At 48.0% G+C, this 18,593-nt stretch overlaps 3 protein-coding genes across 3 annotated transcripts; 1 reads left to right on the forward strand and 2 right to left on the reverse strand.

The window, feature by feature from the left end:
* Window positions 1-488: 488 nt before the first annotated feature.
* FOXG_04470 (uncharacterized protein) lies at window positions 489-2,710 on the forward strand. The gene is made up of 2 exons (XM_018382494.1): window positions 489-966; window positions 1,025-2,710. The coding sequence occupies exons 1-2, from the start codon at window positions 699-701 to the stop codon at window positions 2,443-2,445; spliced, it is 1,689 nt and encodes a 562-aa protein (XP_018239220.1). The 5' UTR covers window positions 489-698; the 3' UTR covers window positions 2,446-2,710.
* Window positions 2,711-3,657: 947 nt separating this feature from the next.
* On the reverse strand, window positions 3,658-5,082 carry FOXG_04471 (uncharacterized protein). Its single transcript, XM_018382495.1, has one exon. The coding sequence runs from the start codon at window positions 4,925-4,927 to the stop codon at window positions 3,881-3,883; it is 1,047 nt and encodes a 348-aa protein (XP_018239221.1). The 5' UTR covers window positions 4,928-5,082; the 3' UTR covers window positions 3,658-3,880.
* A 6,177-nt stretch (window positions 5,083-11,259) lies between these two features.
* On the reverse strand, window positions 11,260-18,518 carry FOXG_04472 (uncharacterized protein). The gene is made up of 4 exons (XM_018382496.1): window positions 15,331-18,518; window positions 14,948-15,284; window positions 14,195-14,859; window positions 11,260-14,136 (listed from the first exon to the last, which is right to left on the reverse strand). Exons 1-4 carry the CDS (start codon window positions 18,290-18,292, stop codon window positions 11,330-11,332), a joined length of 6,771 nt encoding a protein of 2,256 aa, XP_018239222.1. The 5' UTR covers window positions 18,293-18,518; the 3' UTR covers window positions 11,260-11,329.
* Between the last annotated feature and the right edge of the window lie 75 nt (window positions 18,519-18,593).

Genomic DNA, 18,593 nt, shown 5'->3' on the forward strand with positions numbered 1-18,593 from the left:
TGTACCTTCAGAAAATCGAGTCAATTAGGCTCTCACCAAGAATATGATGGTCGCATCAAGGATTGGCTGTTGGACTCGGGCCTTGACATTCAGCGACGGCTGCTTACAGGGGGTTGCAGCCAACGAGAGCCACTATCGCCAGCACCTGAAAAAAAAGACTTGGCCAAATCAGCAGACCTCAAAGCAAAATTTTGAGGCTTGACAAAGTGGGATATCTTGAATAGTGTGGGCATCTGTGCAACTGCGGCATGCGCGAAAGGATCTTAATACCACAGGGATGTAACAGTACTGAGTTTAATGAACATGCTGAATTTGAGCGCCAATTGTGCAGTGTCTGTCTGTTGTACCTCCATGTACCAGGCGCAGTGATTACATGCCCTATCTGACGTATGCCACGCTCTAAGCTGATGGACCCCACTGTAGCTTAAATGGTATAGTTGGCTCATCGCTCCCTGTTGCCATGCGATGTTTTTCATTTCACACCAACCCATCTTTCTTGGGCAAGCATTCACTATATTCTCCGCCTGTGTTTATCAAACCAACTTGAGATCAGTCTCAACTGTATTTCTTCGAAGCTTGTGACTACAAAAGACATATGGACTTATAGTATTTTGACCAGAATTCGTCGTTGAGCGCTGTTCGATGCTCTAGCTGGCCAAGGAGCAAGGTGAATATCCTGACTATATAAGATAAAGAATATGTTAGTTCGATACAAACCCGATTTTCAAGAGTGCAGTGCACAGAACTCGCATGGAAATGAACGCATCAATGTGGATGAGAGCATTATCTGTAACGAGGAGTGCGTAGATCTCGTTGACGGACGTTCAAAGGACACGGGGAAGAGCAGACAGATAAATGGAAGGCCTTCGAAACGAAATGTCGGCAAGCAGGGCCCGTTGAGTTTCAGCACACGACCACTCGAGTACCGGTCGAACAATAATACGAGGCTAAGATCTCTGGCTCCAAGTAAGTGAAACTCAACGTCGTGAAAGAATCACACCAAGATGATATTAACAAGGCAAAGTGAATCGCATGGATATCCCAAGTGAACAGGGAGCTCATCACTTTGAAAGGCAGACAATCGATCGTATATGTCCTGGTCAAGCAAGCTCTCGTCGAGCGTCGTTGCCAGATAACCTGTTCTCCTCAGCAAACATGGGCCATTCGATATCAAACCTTTCACCAGATCTCAACGGAAACGCAAGCGCTATTGCTGTGCTTCCAACAAACCCTCAACTGTACGCTGATATGGGTGGCTCAGTCCAGCACATGAAGAAGGAAATGAAACTGGATACCCCAGTTTCGGGGCTCCAGACAAATCAAGATACGATCAACTTGATGAAAAGACCGGCCGAAGGCAGCAATGCACCCCAGAAGAAAAGCAGAAAGACCAAAAGTCACAACGATGTTGAGGAATCAGACCGTGATCGTGATTATTATTCTGGCAGCGGTGAGGTTGAGAAAAAGAAAGAAGAGACATTCGCGTGTCCGTTTTACAGAAAGGATCCGGTTCGCTTTCTTGAGTGCATAAATCTCAGAATGGTTACTATTTCAATCGTCAAGCAGCATCTGAAGAGACGACATGCAGCAAACTCGCATTGCCCGGTCTGCAATAAAGGCTTTCCCTCGTCAAAGGTATTCGAGGACCATGTACGGAAAGGGAGCTGTTCTCGCAGTAAAACAAATAGCTTGGATAGCATACCTCCTCATATCCTGGATGCTCTCAGGTTTCGTTCTGACAGACGTATGTCATCTATGACTCAGTGGCACGAAATCTGGGTGCTTTTGTTTGGGGAGTCGGATACTACACCCAAGCCGCTTCTGGACGGAATTGCCAAAGAGATGACAGGAATAATTCGCGATATCTGGAGTCAAGACGGCAATCAGATTGTTTCGAACTATGTCCAAACACGAGGTCTACCAGCTAGTTCAGGAGAAATGTTGTCTTTACTACTAGAGCTTCTCGACAGAGTTGAGGATCGATTTGAAAACAAGCCGCTCCTAAATGAGTCTGGCAAACAGCTTTCTGGTATCAAAAGGCCTCTGATGGAAGCCAACATAAGAGCAAGAGACGACTCACGCCAGGACTCTGCAACTCTTGCCCACTACCCCTTTCGGGGGTTCAATGTGTCAGACTTTGCAAATGTCGAGACTTCAACCTTCCGATCCAGCGATCCTCTCATGTCAATTTCCGTTGCTGAAGACTCTTACGATACCCAATCAGCTGGGGTAGCGTTCGAACCAAGGGAGAACTGTTCTGAGTACGCGGCTAGTAGCTTTCCAGCGTATACAGAGCCATTGCTGTGTATGACAGTATTAAATCCTACTGATCATCCTTATGATATCTTCAGACAAGGCCCTCTATCACAAATGGCTAGGCCAGAGATCGATCAAGATTGGCCTGGGCTCTCTGATGACTATTCTCTCAGTTTCTTGGAGGAGTAAACGATCAGCTTGGTATCTATTTGAACATGGAGTAATTGCATCCGCCAATGTTTTAAGGACTTGCGGAAAGGTCGATATGCCTTTCAGAGCTATATTATTAGATATAGCCTGCCATATATAAGGATGAAGTCTTAGTTATTATTTTATACTTCTGTTTGGAAGTAGCTTAACCGTTCTTATCCCGCTGGAGTTGGTAAAATTTAGATTATACTTATCACTGAACCTTGAACCCGCTGAATGCAATATTCTACTATGGCTGTCAGTGTAGAAATGGCTATATCACATCTTGTGGATCAGGTTACTGATTGAGTCATTACAAAAGCATATTATCATATTTAAGTTAGGAGACTTATCTTTATTAAGGCTATATATATATTACCTTTTAAAAGCGGAAGTAAAATGAGACTTTTTAGTATATTAGCTTGATATATCTTGTTGAGATATTATAAGCTTTAACTATCAATCAATCACATCTTGTGGCAGCATACCTACTTATGTATTGATGAAGCTTATATCCACTTACCGAGCATAAGTCCTTAAATATGGGCAGTTAGAATGGCGGCATCAGGTAGCCCTCCAATGCCAGATGTTGAGGCTTCCCTAACTATCTATAGTTGAGATATCATCCATAACCTATGGGTTCATACCACTAATAGTTTATTCTTACGGCATCATTTGAGAACAATCTATCCAAAGAAACGATTGCTCTATAGGCATAAGCAGGTTTGGGTGAAACGTGATAAGGGCAGTACCGTGTCCTCGTTACCTGTGTCAGCTCTCTTATTTCGAGCCTTATAAGCGAAATCTATTTCCATAGTTATGAGGGGATTGGGCATATACATGGATAGATTTCAAGGTAGAGCGGCAAACATGCCAAGTTCCCACTTTGCAAGTCCTAAAGTAACTAAAATCCCACTTAAAACATAAAGTGAACTCTTTATACAATATGGAAGGTTGAGGTCTACAATAACTGGGATGATATTCCCAAAATGTACAACAACCGCTTCCTTACCTGTCGTCATGGTATCCTTGGTCCAAGAATACCTCAAGTTGTGATACAGACCTGGCGTGTTCTATATCACAGTAAGACTCCTTTCGATACTTACAGTACATCGTGGCCCTTGGAATATTTCGAAACTTATAAGTGCTTACTATGGTATCAGGGCATCGAGAACTCCAATATTTGCTACTTGCACAAACCTGAAAGCAATACGACGCTCAAAACACGAACTCGATTCAGATTCACGATCATTGAAGGTTCACGCAATTGTGACATTGAAAAATAAAGACCTGAACGAGCCACATACTCCAGCTACAAACACCAACATATAGAAAGGCCAGGCAAGAAAGACTATGCAAACCGAGTTTCAACAAGAACTGGTTCAGTGATCAACTCCCGAACCTAGACGACCCTCCCCCATTCTCCCATTCAGATTCATCTATCAAAAGATAGAGTATTTGAGTTGCTATCCTGTTTGATTACCCAATTCACCAGACCATCGAGTGCCTTTTGGCAGATCATATGGTATGTTGCGCTCTTCTCATCCGCATGAATCTCCAGGCCCTTGACGAAGTCAAAGATGAATTTCTGGCCATCTACAGCCCAAAAGTCCCTTATCATAGAAACTTTCAGTCCCTCGCCCCGATCGAGATATGGAGATCGAGGCTGCTCTGTGCTGGGCAAGACTGTTGACCAAATACGACGCCAACGACTTGATTCTCCTAAATAGTACCGATCCCTCTTGATCAGTTTGGCTTTTTGACTTTCAGTGAGTCCATTCAATGGCTTCTGATTGTTTCTCTTGCATGCATTCTCCAACACGTGGTTATCTCGATCAATCAACGTTTCGAAGGCTTTCTGGCACGTACTACAGTACAGAGGCTTATCGTGATGTTGAATAAGATGCTTTATCAACGTCTCAATAGAGTCCAAATCGTGTTGGATGAGACATTTCTGGTGTTTGTCGGGCGAGTGGAGATAGAACGGGCAAGCAAGATGAAAGAAGCCTCTTCTGCATGCTGGGTGGGAGATCACGACGAAGTCGTCCTCGCTTTCATCCTCTTCTTCAGTCCTCGGAAGACCCGAGCGCCATTGCGATATTTTAAAGCGTTTTCGGGGAGGCAATCTGTCCTCTGGTGGCGCAGTGTATTTTATCCCATCAATCCAACGGCTGAACCTCTCTCTCAAAAGTTGCTCCATCTTCATTTGCTGCGCTAGAGATAACTGGCTGCAAGAAAGTTTATTCTCTCGAGATCGCTGCTTTTCGTTTGTGCCAGTGATCTCATCGTTGCCGTTGTTTGGGAGACCATCGCTTCTTGAAAGCGATGTAGCCGAGTGGCATTCAGGCCCTTTACGTTGATTTTCAGGAGGAGATAGCGACAGGCCTGATCTGGACCGTTTCACTCCACTGACTTTAGGCCGTTGGGCTAGTTGATCAGGAAAGTGCCTCGCTGGCGGCTTGCGAGAGCTTTGTGGTATCATAACAAATGCTTTGATTGCTTCTGCACGATATACAACGAAATAGAAAGACGGTATGTTGCTTTGCCACCAAAGTCATAAGGAAATATGAGGTCTAAAAATACGTGAATGTAGGTGCTATGGCTTCATGCAACGATAATATTTAGGAACATTATCTGTCATATGCTCCCAAGCCTGTAGCCTGATTCAAATTTGAAAAAACTGTAGTTTTCTTGTCTCGGGGGCAGCCAATGAGCTTGCACTGGGATAACACCATTTCCAGAAGCGAGAATGACAATTAGCGTAGCCAAACCTTCAACTGCCAATTAAAAGACAGTCTATCTTGGACTCGTACACAATCGTGGAATGGCTTTTTCAGCCCAGAGCCAAACAGGTTCTTCCTCCACTTTATCTGAAATCCACAAGTTGGAGTAGAACCGACTAGACTATCGCAGGGTCAGCAGATAATGTACATGTCGCAAATAGAATGCCTGCAGTGAAACATGCGCACTGTTACATTACAAGCCTCCAATCTGGTCTTGCCACGATTGTGGAGAGCTTGTCTGACGTTGAATTGCGCGGTTGGTGATGTACAACTGCCGACTTACTGATTCATTACAAACTCAAATGCATTTATGGGCCTACCGCAGGTATTTATCTGAAACTAACATACGTTATGTGGCTTGAAATCACATTTCATGCACAGCCCAGCTTGAAATGGATGCAGGTATCTATTGCAGAGATATGCGATCTTCTGATACGAATTGTTGAATGTTGGAGGGTTCACCCTCAACTTCAGGATTAAGGTTCAGGATTAAAGTTTGACGCCCTAAACTTAGATCGTAGGACTTTCATCTAGGACTTTCTAGGACTCAAGTCCTAGAAGGAACCAGTTGAAGATATAAGGTCTCAATGGTCCTTCGATTGCGAAAGGATCAAGAAATATACACGATTCACCTTAATATCTGACAATTAAGAGTCTCATTGCCTCAACCATTTTTATTTTTATTTTTCAATACCTTGAAGAACCCTCTTTCTCATACATAATGTCCCTATCCAAGCCCCAAAAGGAAGGTCTTACGGCTACCCTCTCTAAGCCTGAGGACTTCCTCAACTGGGAGCATGAATTCCTCCTTCAGGCCCATCGTCTTGGTCTTCAGCAGCACCTCAAAAGCAAGACATTCCTCGGAGACGAACCAGCTATCCCGGATATAAGAAAACGCAGATATACGAAGACCGCTACAGCCCAACGAACAATCCGGTCTCATACTGCCGAATCTCAAGACGGCGCCCCAGACGACATTCAGGAAACGGTGAATGGAACATGGTCTATCTCTGACCTTACAGACCAAGGCCAGAAGATCTTCCAGCAGGATTTAACCTTTTATCAGCTACAAGAGAAGGTTTTCGAAAAACAGAAAAACGCTCTTGGAACCCTTCAGGACTGGGTTATCCGTACGGTCTCCCCAAGCTTGATTCAAACCTGCTGTCAGTCACACGAATCAATATACGAATGGCACTGGAACCTTCGTGCCCGGTGTGGAAGGACCGAGGAAGATGAAACGAAGGATGCCAGAAATAGGTATCTTACATTACTAAGAACTGCCCCAAAGACGGTCAGCCAAGCAGCATTCAAGTGGCTAGATCAATGGGAAGAGGCAATGGCGAAAGGGCGACAACGAGAGGTCCCTGAAACGCTCCACAACAGTGCATGGGCCTGGGACTTCTTCAGTGTCACCACACACATCTTGCCCAGCTGGACTGCCTCATACAAAATCTCTTCAAAGACTCTATTGCAAAATAGGGCCCTCTCATACCGAGATGTAGGGAACGCCTTCCGAAATGAGCTCCAAGATGCAGAAGCCACGAAGGGCCGAGTGGCCCGCGGTGCGTTTTCTGCGAGCTATGCTGGGGAGGACCCCCAGGATGATGAAGGGGACGCCCGCATCATTGAAGGCCAGTACCCATTTTCGAAGAAGGGAGAAAGAAAACGCCAGAGGTCTCCTGAGAAGAGACAGGAATGCCCGGCGTGTGGGTTATCCCACGAACTTGCGAAATGCTTCTATGTCTTTCCAAATCAGGCATGGAAGGGATTCAAGCCCCGAGAGAAGATCCAAAAGAAGGTGAAAGAAGCTCTCGAGGAAGACTCAGACCTGGAGGCCAAGGTAAAAGCCCTCACTCGGAAGAAGGCCAGGACCACAAAAGACAGAACCTTGATGCAGCCAACAAAGGAAGAAAACTCAGACCAATGACTGTACGGCCGACCAGTCGCCGAAATCAAGACCGCCTTTGCAGCCCAAAGGGATAACTATCCCTTACGGAACTCCGTGATCCTCGACCCCGGAGCTACTATCTCAATCACAAACAGTGCCAACAGACTAGCGAGATTCCAGCAGGCTATTCCAGGCGACTTCATCTGGGCAGGAGACCGAAAACTACCCATCTTAGGCTACGGAACCATGACCATCAGGCTCACAGGAACTCGAGTCCTAATGCTTGAAGATGTAGCCTATTGCCCTCGGCTCCTTACGACCCTAGTCTCCCTACGTCAACTACGAAAGAAAGGCTTCTATTGGGATAATAGGCGTAACCCAACGACCCTCCGACGACTCGACCGAACGATTGCATGCACAATCCATGACCTATACGGCCAGTATGTCGTCGAATACCAGTCAGAAAGCTTCCCAAAAGCAGCCTTTGCAGCCCACAGATTCAGCTCTCACACAAAGAGAGCCCCTTTGACGGGAGAAGCTATCCGATGGCACAGTCGCCTAGGGCACCCGGGACCACAAGCTCTGGAACATCTTATCTCGGCCTCTCAAGGGGTGCGAATACGAGGACCAGCCACTGTTGAATGCGACGCCTGTGGCATATCGAAGATCAAGAGACAAATCAGACGAGCCCCAAGACAATCCGATCAGAAGGCCGGCGAGCGTATCGCTATTGACTTCCATGACTACCAAGAAGGCATAGGCGGCTATACCTCACAGATGTTGTTAACCTGCCGAGCTACGGGTTACATCTGGGATTACTACCTCACAGCCCGGACGACAGAAGCTGTTATCACCGCTTTCAAATCCTTCCTAAGTCATCTGGAAGTCCAACACGGCCTCAAGGTCAAAGTCATCGAATGCGATAACGAGATCACGGAGATCAAGCCGAAAATCGGAGACTTCCTGAGGAATAGAGCTATCATCATCGAGCCCTCGGCCCCATACACACAAGCCCAGAATGGGGGTGCCGAACGCTCAGGGGGTGTAGTCAAGGACAAGGAAAGGGCTATGCGAACAGGCGCAAAGCTTCCTCACCAGCTGTGGCCAGAAATTGGAAGGACAGCAGTTTATCTGTACAACCGAACGCCGAACTACGCATCAGGCTGGAAAACGCCATATGATCAACTGCATACAGCATCAGCCAAAGCAGCAGGGATTCCACAGCCGAAGAAACAGCCGGATCAAACACACCTACGGGCATTTGGCTGCAAGGCCTATGCAATGACCTCAGATGCCCAGCAGAAGGTCAATCGCAAGATGCGGCTTAAGCCCAAAGGTTGGATCGGCTTCCTAGTGGGATATAGGTCCTCGAACATCTATAGGATCTGGATCCCCACGATCAACCGGATAGTCAACACTCGAGACGTCATATTTAATGAAGACGAAGGCTGCAACGGAGACTGGGAAAGCTTCAAAGATGAACTACTCGAAGCTGACCTAGAAGAAATTGCCAAGTTCGTACAAGGATCCTCCCTGCCGGAACAAGACGACAACGAACAAGCCGAACAGGTTGAAGACTGTATTGAAGTGGCCCTTCCAACAACCACCCTAGCAGATGAAAGCAGCCCTATTACAGACGAAACAGAAGACTGCATCGTGGCAACTGCCCTAGAAAACAGCCTCAAACAGTCAGAAGACTCTGATATCCTACCAACACCTCCAGCCACACCACTGTCAGCTCTAGTAGCGCACAGTTCCAGGGCCTTATCAGACGAAGGAAACAAAACAGTCTCGTGGCAAGCAGCCTTCCTAGCCGGAACAAAGTCCCCTCTCCAGACCTCAATCGAACGGAAGCTCCGACAAGGGGTGAAAATGCATCGAAACTCCCTACCGCCGCCCCCGACGAAACATCAAGACCTAAAGCATCACCCTTTTGGAACGCTCTTTCAAGAGGCTGAAGAAAGCCACCTTCAGAGTCACAAGGAAATGAGGTCCTGGACTGAGATTCGAAAGAAAGACGCTCGAGCCGTTGGCCAACAAGTCCTTGGCTGTATGTGGGTATACGTTTACAAGTTCGATAAACACGGCCGATTTCAGAAATGCAAGGCACGGCTAGTGGTCAGAGGAGACCAACAAGCTAAGGGAAGGTTGCAAGAGACATATGCAGCTACCCTAGCCGGAAGGTCTTTCCGGACCCTGATAGCCATTGCGGCCAGATTTGACCTAGAGATGGTCCAATACGATGTGGTCAACGCATTCGTAAACGCCCCAATTGACCAGGATATCTTCATGCACATGGCCCCGGGGTATAAGAAAACAGCAACTATCCTGAAGCTCAACAAGGCCCTGTACGGACTACGAGCCTCTCCCTTGCTATGGCAGAAAGAACTCTCGAAGACCCTCCTAGAGTTAGGCTACACACAGATTCCTCACGAACCTTGTTGTTTCAAGAAGGAAGGAGTCCTCTTCTTCTTTTACGTTGACGATGTTATCATCGCTTACAGGAAGGCCCGGAAAGACAAGGCCGATGAATTGACTAGACAGCTTGGATCAAAATACAAGCTAACAGGAGGAGATCCCGTGCAATGGTTCCTAGGAATGGAAGTCATACGGGACCGGCCTGCAAGGAAGATTTGGCTATCTCAAACAGCCTACATTGACAAAATCGCAAATCTAGCTAACAAGGGAACATCTACAGTACCAATGACTCAAACAGAGCTACGACCTCAAACAGGACTAGCAACCCCGGCAGAACTTCAACGATATCAACGTAAAGTCGGCTCGATCCTCTATATCGCCGTTAACACCCGGCCTGACATAGCTTTCGCCGCCTCCAGGCTGGCCCGATTTCTTGTCAACCCTGGCCAAGAACACCAAGACGCCGCCGACCGCGTTATCCACTACCTCTCACACACAAGGCACCGAGCCCTACGATTCGGAGGACCCGGAGGTCTTACAGTTGCTAGTGACGCTTCTTTTGCCGATAACACCCTTGATCGGAAAAGCTCCCAAGCGTACACTATCCGACTATTCGACGGGTTGATCGGCTGGAGAGCTAGCAAGCAGAATACAGTCACCACATCCACGACAGAGGCAGAGCTCCTAGCCTTGGCACAGGCTGCTAAGGAATCCCTCTATGTGAGTCGGCTGTTGAAAGAGCTTACAGTTCAGATGGATGATCCGACTATCCGTATCGACTGCGACAATACTCAAACTATCAACCTTGTGACCGCCGAAATCGCTACTTTGAAGACTAAGTTGCGGCACGTGGATATTCACAACCACTGGCTGAGACAGGAGGTCCAAGAAGGGAGAATTCAAGTCAAATACACCAAATCAACGGATATGATCGCAGACGGATTGACAAAGGCCCTGCCGGCAGGCAAATGGAACCGCTTCCTCTATCAACTTGGCCTGGAAGATATTCAGGAAAGACAGCAGCAGAGCCGGAAGCAAGAAGGAATAGAAGCAAGGCTCCAGAAGATAGAAGACTGCCTAGGAAATGCAGGCTCAACTGGGACCTATTGAGCCTGAGGGGGTGTGTTGAATGTTGGAGGGTTCACCCTCAACTTCAGGATTAAGGTTCAGGATTAAAGTTTGACGCCCTAAACTTAGATCGTAGGACTTTCATCTAGGACTTTCTAGGACTCAAGTCCTAGAAGGAACCAGTTGAAGATATAAGGTCTCAATGGTCCTTCGATTGCGAAAGGATCAAGAAATATACACGATTCACCTTAATATCTGACACGAATGCCTGTATTTCGACATATTGTGTCACCTTCGAAATTGCTTGAGCCCAACAGCAGCAGGCTAGCTTTGCTTTCCAACTACTCTGCGATGCACTGAGGGAAATTCTACAGTGATAGGTCCGGCTAGCCGCAAGACAAATCATCAAATCATCTGGCCCAGTTGAGCATCTCCATTGGCGTACTTGACGTGGGATACAACCCTTGAATGAGTAGTAGCATAACAAACCCAAGGACTATCTGATGGAAGAGTCAGACTTACGTTGATAATAAGTCCTTTCCATCAATCTGTTGGTCCCTAAACTATACCAGTTATTAACCCCAAGAAAACCCAGAAAAGAGCCCACGCAAGTCACGATCCCGCAAGTTTCAAGCTGGTAGAGGTTTAGAACTTAAGTGTCAGATCATGAACCAAAGCAATATTCATTCTATCCTGCAAGGATCTCAGTACATGCCCAGAAACATCCTTACATCTTATCAACAGCCTCATCAGACATCCAATGTGAACCTCCCGCACATCTAAATCCCCCAGCACTCTGCTTAATCCACTCATATCCAACCGGACAAACTCCCATCTTCATCAACTTTGCCTTTCTCGCCTCAATCTTCTTCCGTTTCTCCTCCTCAGCTAGAATCCGGCGAACAAGATTCTCCCGGTCAGCGTCCTTTGCATTCTGTTGGGCCTTTTTAAGACGACGAAATTCTTCTTCATCTTTGGCTTCTTGCTCTTTGTCCTTTTGGAGTCGTTCCCAAACTTCATCGCTTACTCCAGCGTCTCGGATGCCATGGGGAACAGTGATGGCTGGGAGCTCTTCTTCTGGTTCTTCCTCTTTTTCTTCGGTAACCGTGGTGGCATTGGTCGTCATCGCAGGTGGTGTAAACATGGGCGTATCGGTGAGTGCTTTGGCTATCTCACTCGCAGCACTAGGCTTCTTGTCCGTCATTCGGCCTCGACGCTCCGCTATCATCTCATCCATAGTGCTGCGAATCAGTTCTTCAGTAAGTGTCAGGCTTTTAGAAGATAGATCAAACTTGTGAAACATCTTCTTGGCAAGTTCCTTGACATCTCTCGCATTTGCCCAGCTATCCTGCTCCGACAGTTCCCTGAACTTGTTGGTCAGCTCCGTCAAGAATTCTCTCTCTGGACGCTCCAAGCATGACAGATCCACTGGTATCTTTCCCTTGAGCTTGGATCTGCTAGCTTGCAATTGACTAGTCACCAGCTGAATGCAACTAGCAGGAGTGAGAGGGTCAAAGTCAATGCTCTCTGGGAACCGACTAGACATTCCTGGGTTGATGCCCAAGAGAGTGTTGATGTCTTGCACGTAGCCAGCAAGGATAATGATAAGCTTGCCATGATATTTGGGCTTCGTCACGCAATCCACAAGCTCATCAACAGCGTCTCTGGCAAACGAACTGTCAGACGCCAGTCGATATGCTTCATCGATGAAAAGCACTCGCCCTAAAGCTTTGTCCAGGAGCTGCTGCACCTTAGGGCCTGTATGTCCAACATATTGACCGATGAGCTCAGTAGCAGAGACCTCAATAACTTCAGTGCTAGCCAGGAAGCCCAAGTCATAGTATACCTGGCCCATCTTCCGTGCAGCTGTAGTCTTTCCAGTTCCAGGTGGACCTCGGAACAGGAAGTTGAAGGGGATCTCCGGGTCAATCTCCAGTTGCTTGGCCTGACGTACCCGGGTCTGGTAACCTTGAAGGATCGATATCAGATGGTCGCGCCCAACGTCGCCCTCAAACAATTTCTTCACATCGGTATCGCCTCTTTCAGCGCGATCAAAATCTTCGTCAAAGTCAATGGGCTCCAAAGTCCCATGTCTCTTGACGCGTCCAGACGACACACGCTTTTGGTGGCTGGCCATAGCTCTTGCAAGTAGAATGTCGATTTCACCCGCATTTCCAAAGTTGGGGCGGTTTCGTGCACGGCGCAGGACATCCAGAGCGACAACCTTGGCCTTGACTGTTGCCTTGAAGCCCGACTTGCCCAGTTTGAGGTCCAAAATCTTTGCCAAAGCAACATCATCAAAGTCTTCAAAGACAAAGGCAGATGAGATTGGAAAGCGTCGACTGAGACCAGGATTGACGTTCTGGAACATCTCCTCCATCTGCTCCTTGTAGCCAAGCAGTAGGACGCATCGATCTTCGCCTGGCACGCTTTGAACCTCTGCAACAATGGTGTCGATAACAGCCGCCTTGTAGGGATCAACGACAGAGCCATTTACACCTCCTCCATAGAGTCCGTATGCTTCGTCAATCAAAAGAACCTTTCCAACCGTGGCGGCGAGGATACCCTTAGTCTGAGCCTCTGACTGGCCAAGAGCAGCCCCAACAAAATCAGCTGGATTCTTGGTGACGACCTCCCCATCCGAAAGAAGTCCCAGATCTTTGAGGATCTTCCCGTAAAGCGTTGCGACAGTCGTCTTTCCAGTTCCGGGTGATCCCAAGAATACCTTGTTTAGCGAGAACTCTACCAGAGGCTGCTCCGCAAGCTCGCGCTCATAGTTTGTTCTCAAGGTATCCATAAGAACACCGAGTGCATCTTTGACTTCCTGCAACCCGATCAGGGACTTGAACTCTCGATAAGCCTTGCTATTCAACAAAGCCTCGGAGGGTTCTGGCCCAATGATGTCTTCTTTGGTGAGGAGCAAGTCATTTGGCTTTTTTCCTGCTCGGCGTTCTTTCTGGATACGTGATGCTTGTCGCTGGCTGATCTTCTGAAGACAGTTTTCCATCGCGCGTGCGTTCCCAAAACCATTCTTTCCGCGACCACGGCCAACTCGGCGTGCAGCAATTCGACAGAACAATCCCTCGACTCCTTGCTCAACAGCCATCCTACCTTTAAACTTGCGATGGATCTGTAACTGAAGAATCTGGAGGAGTTCTTTGTCGGTGTAGTCCTCGAACTTCATTTCAATGGGGAATCGGCTAGGAATGCCAGGATTGTGTGAGAAGAAAGACTCCATCTCCTTACTGTATCCTGCCAAGACGAAGACAATCTTTCCCCTCAAGTTCTCTACCTCTGCCAGAAGATAATCCAGTACAGCCTTACCGCCGGGACTATTGCCAGATGACAACTGGTATGCTTCGTCGATGAAAACGCAGCCACCGCCATTGTTATTGACATCCTCAATGAGCTTTTCACATCCAGCAACGCCCATGTTGGCAAGCTTTGAGCCGGTCACTTCTTTGAGGCAGCTTCCCGCAATTGCCCCAACAGTCGTGAGGAACTCGGCGTAGATTCTGGCCACTGTCGTCTTGCCTATAGAATAGTTAGTCAGGCCAACACGGACACAGGTCAATGTCTGTGGTGTACTTACCTGTTCCTGGATTGCCAAGTAGTGAACAGCTCCATCTTTCATCCCCAAGAGAGAACCCTTGACGTATCTTGGTGTCGACTGCGGACTTGATCGAGAGTATCTGATCCTTGACAGACTCGAGACCGATCATCCCCATCAGCTTATCTAAAGCAGCGTTGCGTGCACCTTCAACCTCTTTCATGTTCTTCCACTCTTTGGCTGCACTTGAGATAGGATCGAACTGAGGAGCAGTCTGCGGCGGTGGGCTGGTTTTCTGGGTCGTCTTCATCTTCTTCTTGTTGCTGTCAGCTTGTCGAAGAGACTCAAGTTCTTCCTTCTTCTGTTTGAGCTCATCTGCTTGCTTCTTCTCTTCAGACTCGTACTTCATAGCTCGACGAAGATGATCAGTCTCATCCTCAATCTTTTGTAGCTTCAAGCGATACTTGTCCTGCCGTTCTTGGCGCTTTCGTTCGAGTTCCAGGTCGCGTTTAATACGTCGCTGGTTGTCTTCGTACTCTTTGACGCAGGTCACACATATTTTCGACTTATCTCCACATGGGACCTTGGTCTTATGGCCCTTGTCGCAGACTCTCTCAACTTTGGCAAAGCATTCGATCTTTGAGTGATCTTGAACCCGATGGCAGCGTCGCTGGCATTTGTGTTTACCGCAGCTCAGTGGGGCATTACTAGAGAGGTTAGAGATTTTATAACAAGTGCGATAACATTATGGTGGAAAGGAAGAAAATAAAGGGCAAAGTGCAAGTCTAGACTTACCAAGGCTCGGCGCATCCTCCATCAGGACACTTCTTGTCAAAGTCTTCCGGCAGCTTCAATAGCATGGACGTGTCGGGGTGGCGTTCGCAATGGATAGGCACGCCATCGAATATAGAGTTATTCTTCTTCAGCGCACCAAGATACTGCGTCCACATTTTACCGCCCTTCTTGCTCTTCATGAATGTCTCCATGTTACCAAAAAGAATCATGCCGTTTCGGGCTCGTGATAGAAGAACAACGAGTCGTTCACAAGCATACAGAAATCCGATATCTCCAGATGCGTTGCTGCGTGTTAGTGAGACGATGACAATGTCGCATTCTTCGCCTTGGTAATTATCTGTCTCGTCAGCATTGAACTTACTACTGGGTATTGGTTGACTTACCAATTGTTGAGAGACGTAGGGGCTTCTTGTTCACTTTGGCTGCTGCCTGCGTGACCAGTCCCGCACGCACCAGGTCATGGTTGTCGACATCATTTAGCCAAGGATCCATCTCCTTCCGAAGGGTCTCTTTCAAAAGAAACAGTTGTCCCAGGTACGGCGTTAGAACAACCATGTTCTCAGTCTTGTATCCGTTCTGCGATAGATAGCGAACCATTCGGAGAACCATCATAGCCTCGTGGAGGTTTCTCTTGCTGGCCTTGGCCGTGGGATCCCGGCGCTCAGCGACATCATCCATGGTATCCTCCGGTCGTTCATGGTGCACAAACGTGACGCGAGTCTTCAATCCTCGGATCGGCTGACGGTCGGAAGTCGATGGCATGTCTTTTAGTTCAGGATAGGCTAGCATGCGAGGGTATTGTGAGATGTCTGGATGACTGCGATGCTGCTCTTCAAGGGCTGTGAAATGGCGGCCTTGAACAACGAGTCTCTCAAACAGCGATACGTTCAGGTCGTAGCCTTCTCCTTTCTCCTTTGTCAATACGTAATTGCCCACCTTCGGCCTTAGTTGTTTATGGTCTCCGATGAGTATGAGCTGCTTGACTGAAGCACTCATTGCTGTAATAATATGCGCTTCGAGGATTTCTCCCGCTTCTTCGACCAGAATGACATCGGGATTGGCGGTTTCAATGATGGATTGATACATTGCCGCAGCAGTGGTTGTGCAAGCAATGATCTGTTTATCCTTCAGCACTCGTCGCCCGCGCTCGTCAAGGATACTCTTGATCTCAGTCCTCACATCACTGAAACGCTTACTCAAGTCAACGAAACGGGCGCTCTGCTCCTCACGAACCATTTGAGACCACTCGTAATGACATTGCCTTTTCACAGCCAGCGGCGCATTCCAGACGGTACGGGCTCTCAGGTCGAGAGATGCGCTGAGGTGTCCGAGACGATTTACATCACCACCGTCCAGCCAGTACTGGTAAACACTCGCCGGTTCAATTGCTTTACCATCCGAGCCAACCGTCTTGAAGCCGTCATCTTCTGGCACCTGAAAAGCTTCCCATGCGGTGCTGAAATTTTCGGAAAGCTCCAGGTGTTCCAGGATATCGGCCGGATGAGCCTCTCGCGCAGCGAGCTTTCTACTGCATTCTTGAAGCTCCAAGCTGAGTCTCGTTTCTTCAACGCGAAGGGTATTGAGGATATTCCTCTCCTCCATCTTTAACCAGTACTTCTTTTGGCCGTCGTATTCTCTCAGAAGGGTAGACTTGGTGGCTTCAGTAAACTTGGAGCCTAGCCGAACCATTTGGTCTGAGCTGACGCCGATGTCCATCAGGTCCTCCATAAATTGATCAAGGGCATGATTCGTATAGCTCAGCACAAGAATACGCGATTTTGTCAATCGTAGAATGGTCAAGAGAATGAGCGCGCCCAAAAACGACTTTCCTGTACCAGGTGGACCTTGAATTAGAGCCAGGTTGCTGCTGATGCCGTGGATGAAGGACTTGAGCTGAGCACCTTGCAGCTTTATCTCTTTTTTTAGTCTTAGACCTGCAGGCATCTGATAACTGTGCCCTGAAACCAAAGCCTCCTTGAGCTGGTGAAGCAAGGCGTTCAATGTTGTCGATCTCGGACCGTCCCCAGAGGGTTGCTCAGGGTCGATCAATTGAGCTTCAAGAGGCAACTCGGCGATAGTCTTCAATCGCCTGAGGATCGGCTCGAAAGCAAAAGTAGCGGTGTCGACAATGAAAAACTTGACCTGATCCTTTAATGGACTCTGAAGGACATCTACCGCTTTCTTAAGCTCAGAACCGTCGTTGAATTTGATGCCGACGATGGGTGGTGTCTTGAGAAGGTTCGTGACATCTCTGACAAGTGACCCAAATGCGATGATGGTGCCGTTGCAGCAAAGCGCGCCAAAAGAGTCATGCTTCATAAAGTTCTTCGACTCTTCTATAAACGCCTTCTTCCCGCCTTTTGGTAATTTGTTTGGAAAACTAATGCCCTGCTGGCACGCGACGTAGAGAGTATATGGCGGGATGTGCTTGGTCTCGATGTCATGGTCGGCATTGATCCCAACCAATCTCAATTGTCCCAGAGCAACAGGACGGCGCTTACTCTTCTTCTGACTCATGGCGACTTGAAGGTCTTCTCGGAGTTCAGAAAGCATGTCCTCGCGCAGGAGACGGAAGAGCCAATCGCGGTAGCTCTGACTTCGGGTCTCCATCGGCGTGTCAAAAACCTCCCCCAGTCGCTGGAGATACGGAGGATCAGTTGAAAGAAGCTCGTCAGAGGTCGGATAAATTGATATATCGCGAAAGTTGGCATGGTCGTTGTCGTGACGTCCTCCAGGAGTGACTCCGCTGGATGCAGTTTCGGGCTGGGCAAAGATCTTGATGATCTTGTCGATGCGGTATGCAATCTTCCTCACTTCGGGCGAGTCCGATCTGAGAAGAGATTTATGTTCCATCAATCTTTTGACTGCGTCCTTGTGGAGGTCAAAATTGGCTTGATCCGAGACAATTTGTAGGCACAGCCAGGCAAAAGCTTCAAGCCCGACATTGTCGAGTTGGTCACTATGGTAAGCGTCCACGGCAGCAGTCCAAAAGGTTGTTGGCTCCAGAATAGCTGTCAGCATCTGGCGAAGGAATCCACCATTGCTGAGAGCAGCGACACCCTCATCCGATAGCGTTAGGAGGAACGGCAAGGCAGTGGTGTTTATGAAGCTAAAACTCAAGTCGACGCGGACTACTCTCTCCAACGCCGCGATGCCGGCAGGGTTTGAGATCATGACCTCGACAAATTTGACAGGTGAGTTCTTGCATCTGTAGATCCCGCAAGCTTGTACAAATAACTTTGCAGAATGTGCATTCGTGATTTGCTGTTCGCCTTTGATGACGGCCCAGAATGTCTTGATGAGCTTCGCGGCTCGAGAGCCAGATGCGTCTTGTACCAGAACCATGGCAGCGATAGCGATGACACTGAGACAAGATGATGACGATGATGAAGTTGTTGATGGAATTAAAGCTGATAATCTTAGAGGAATACGATATCACTGAACAAGTGAGTGACTGAATGCAGCTTCCATTTGTACTGTGAATGAAGCTGTCTGTCTGCCTGCCTTGACTTCACCCAACCAGCATCGCCACAGCGGCCAGCAAAATGCATGGGGCCGACAAAACCTCTCGTGCCATGCGACAATGAAAAACACATTTAATTCGCTGTCAATCAGGCTCTGTGTTGTGTTGGTCGGCCTCCCACAT

Source organism: Fusarium oxysporum, chromosome 4, assembly GCF_000149955.1.
Source record: "Fusarium oxysporum f. sp. lycopersici 4287 chromosome 4, whole genome shotgun sequence".
NCBI lineage: Eukaryota > Fungi > Ascomycota > Sordariomycetes > Hypocreales > Nectriaceae > Fusarium > Fusarium oxysporum.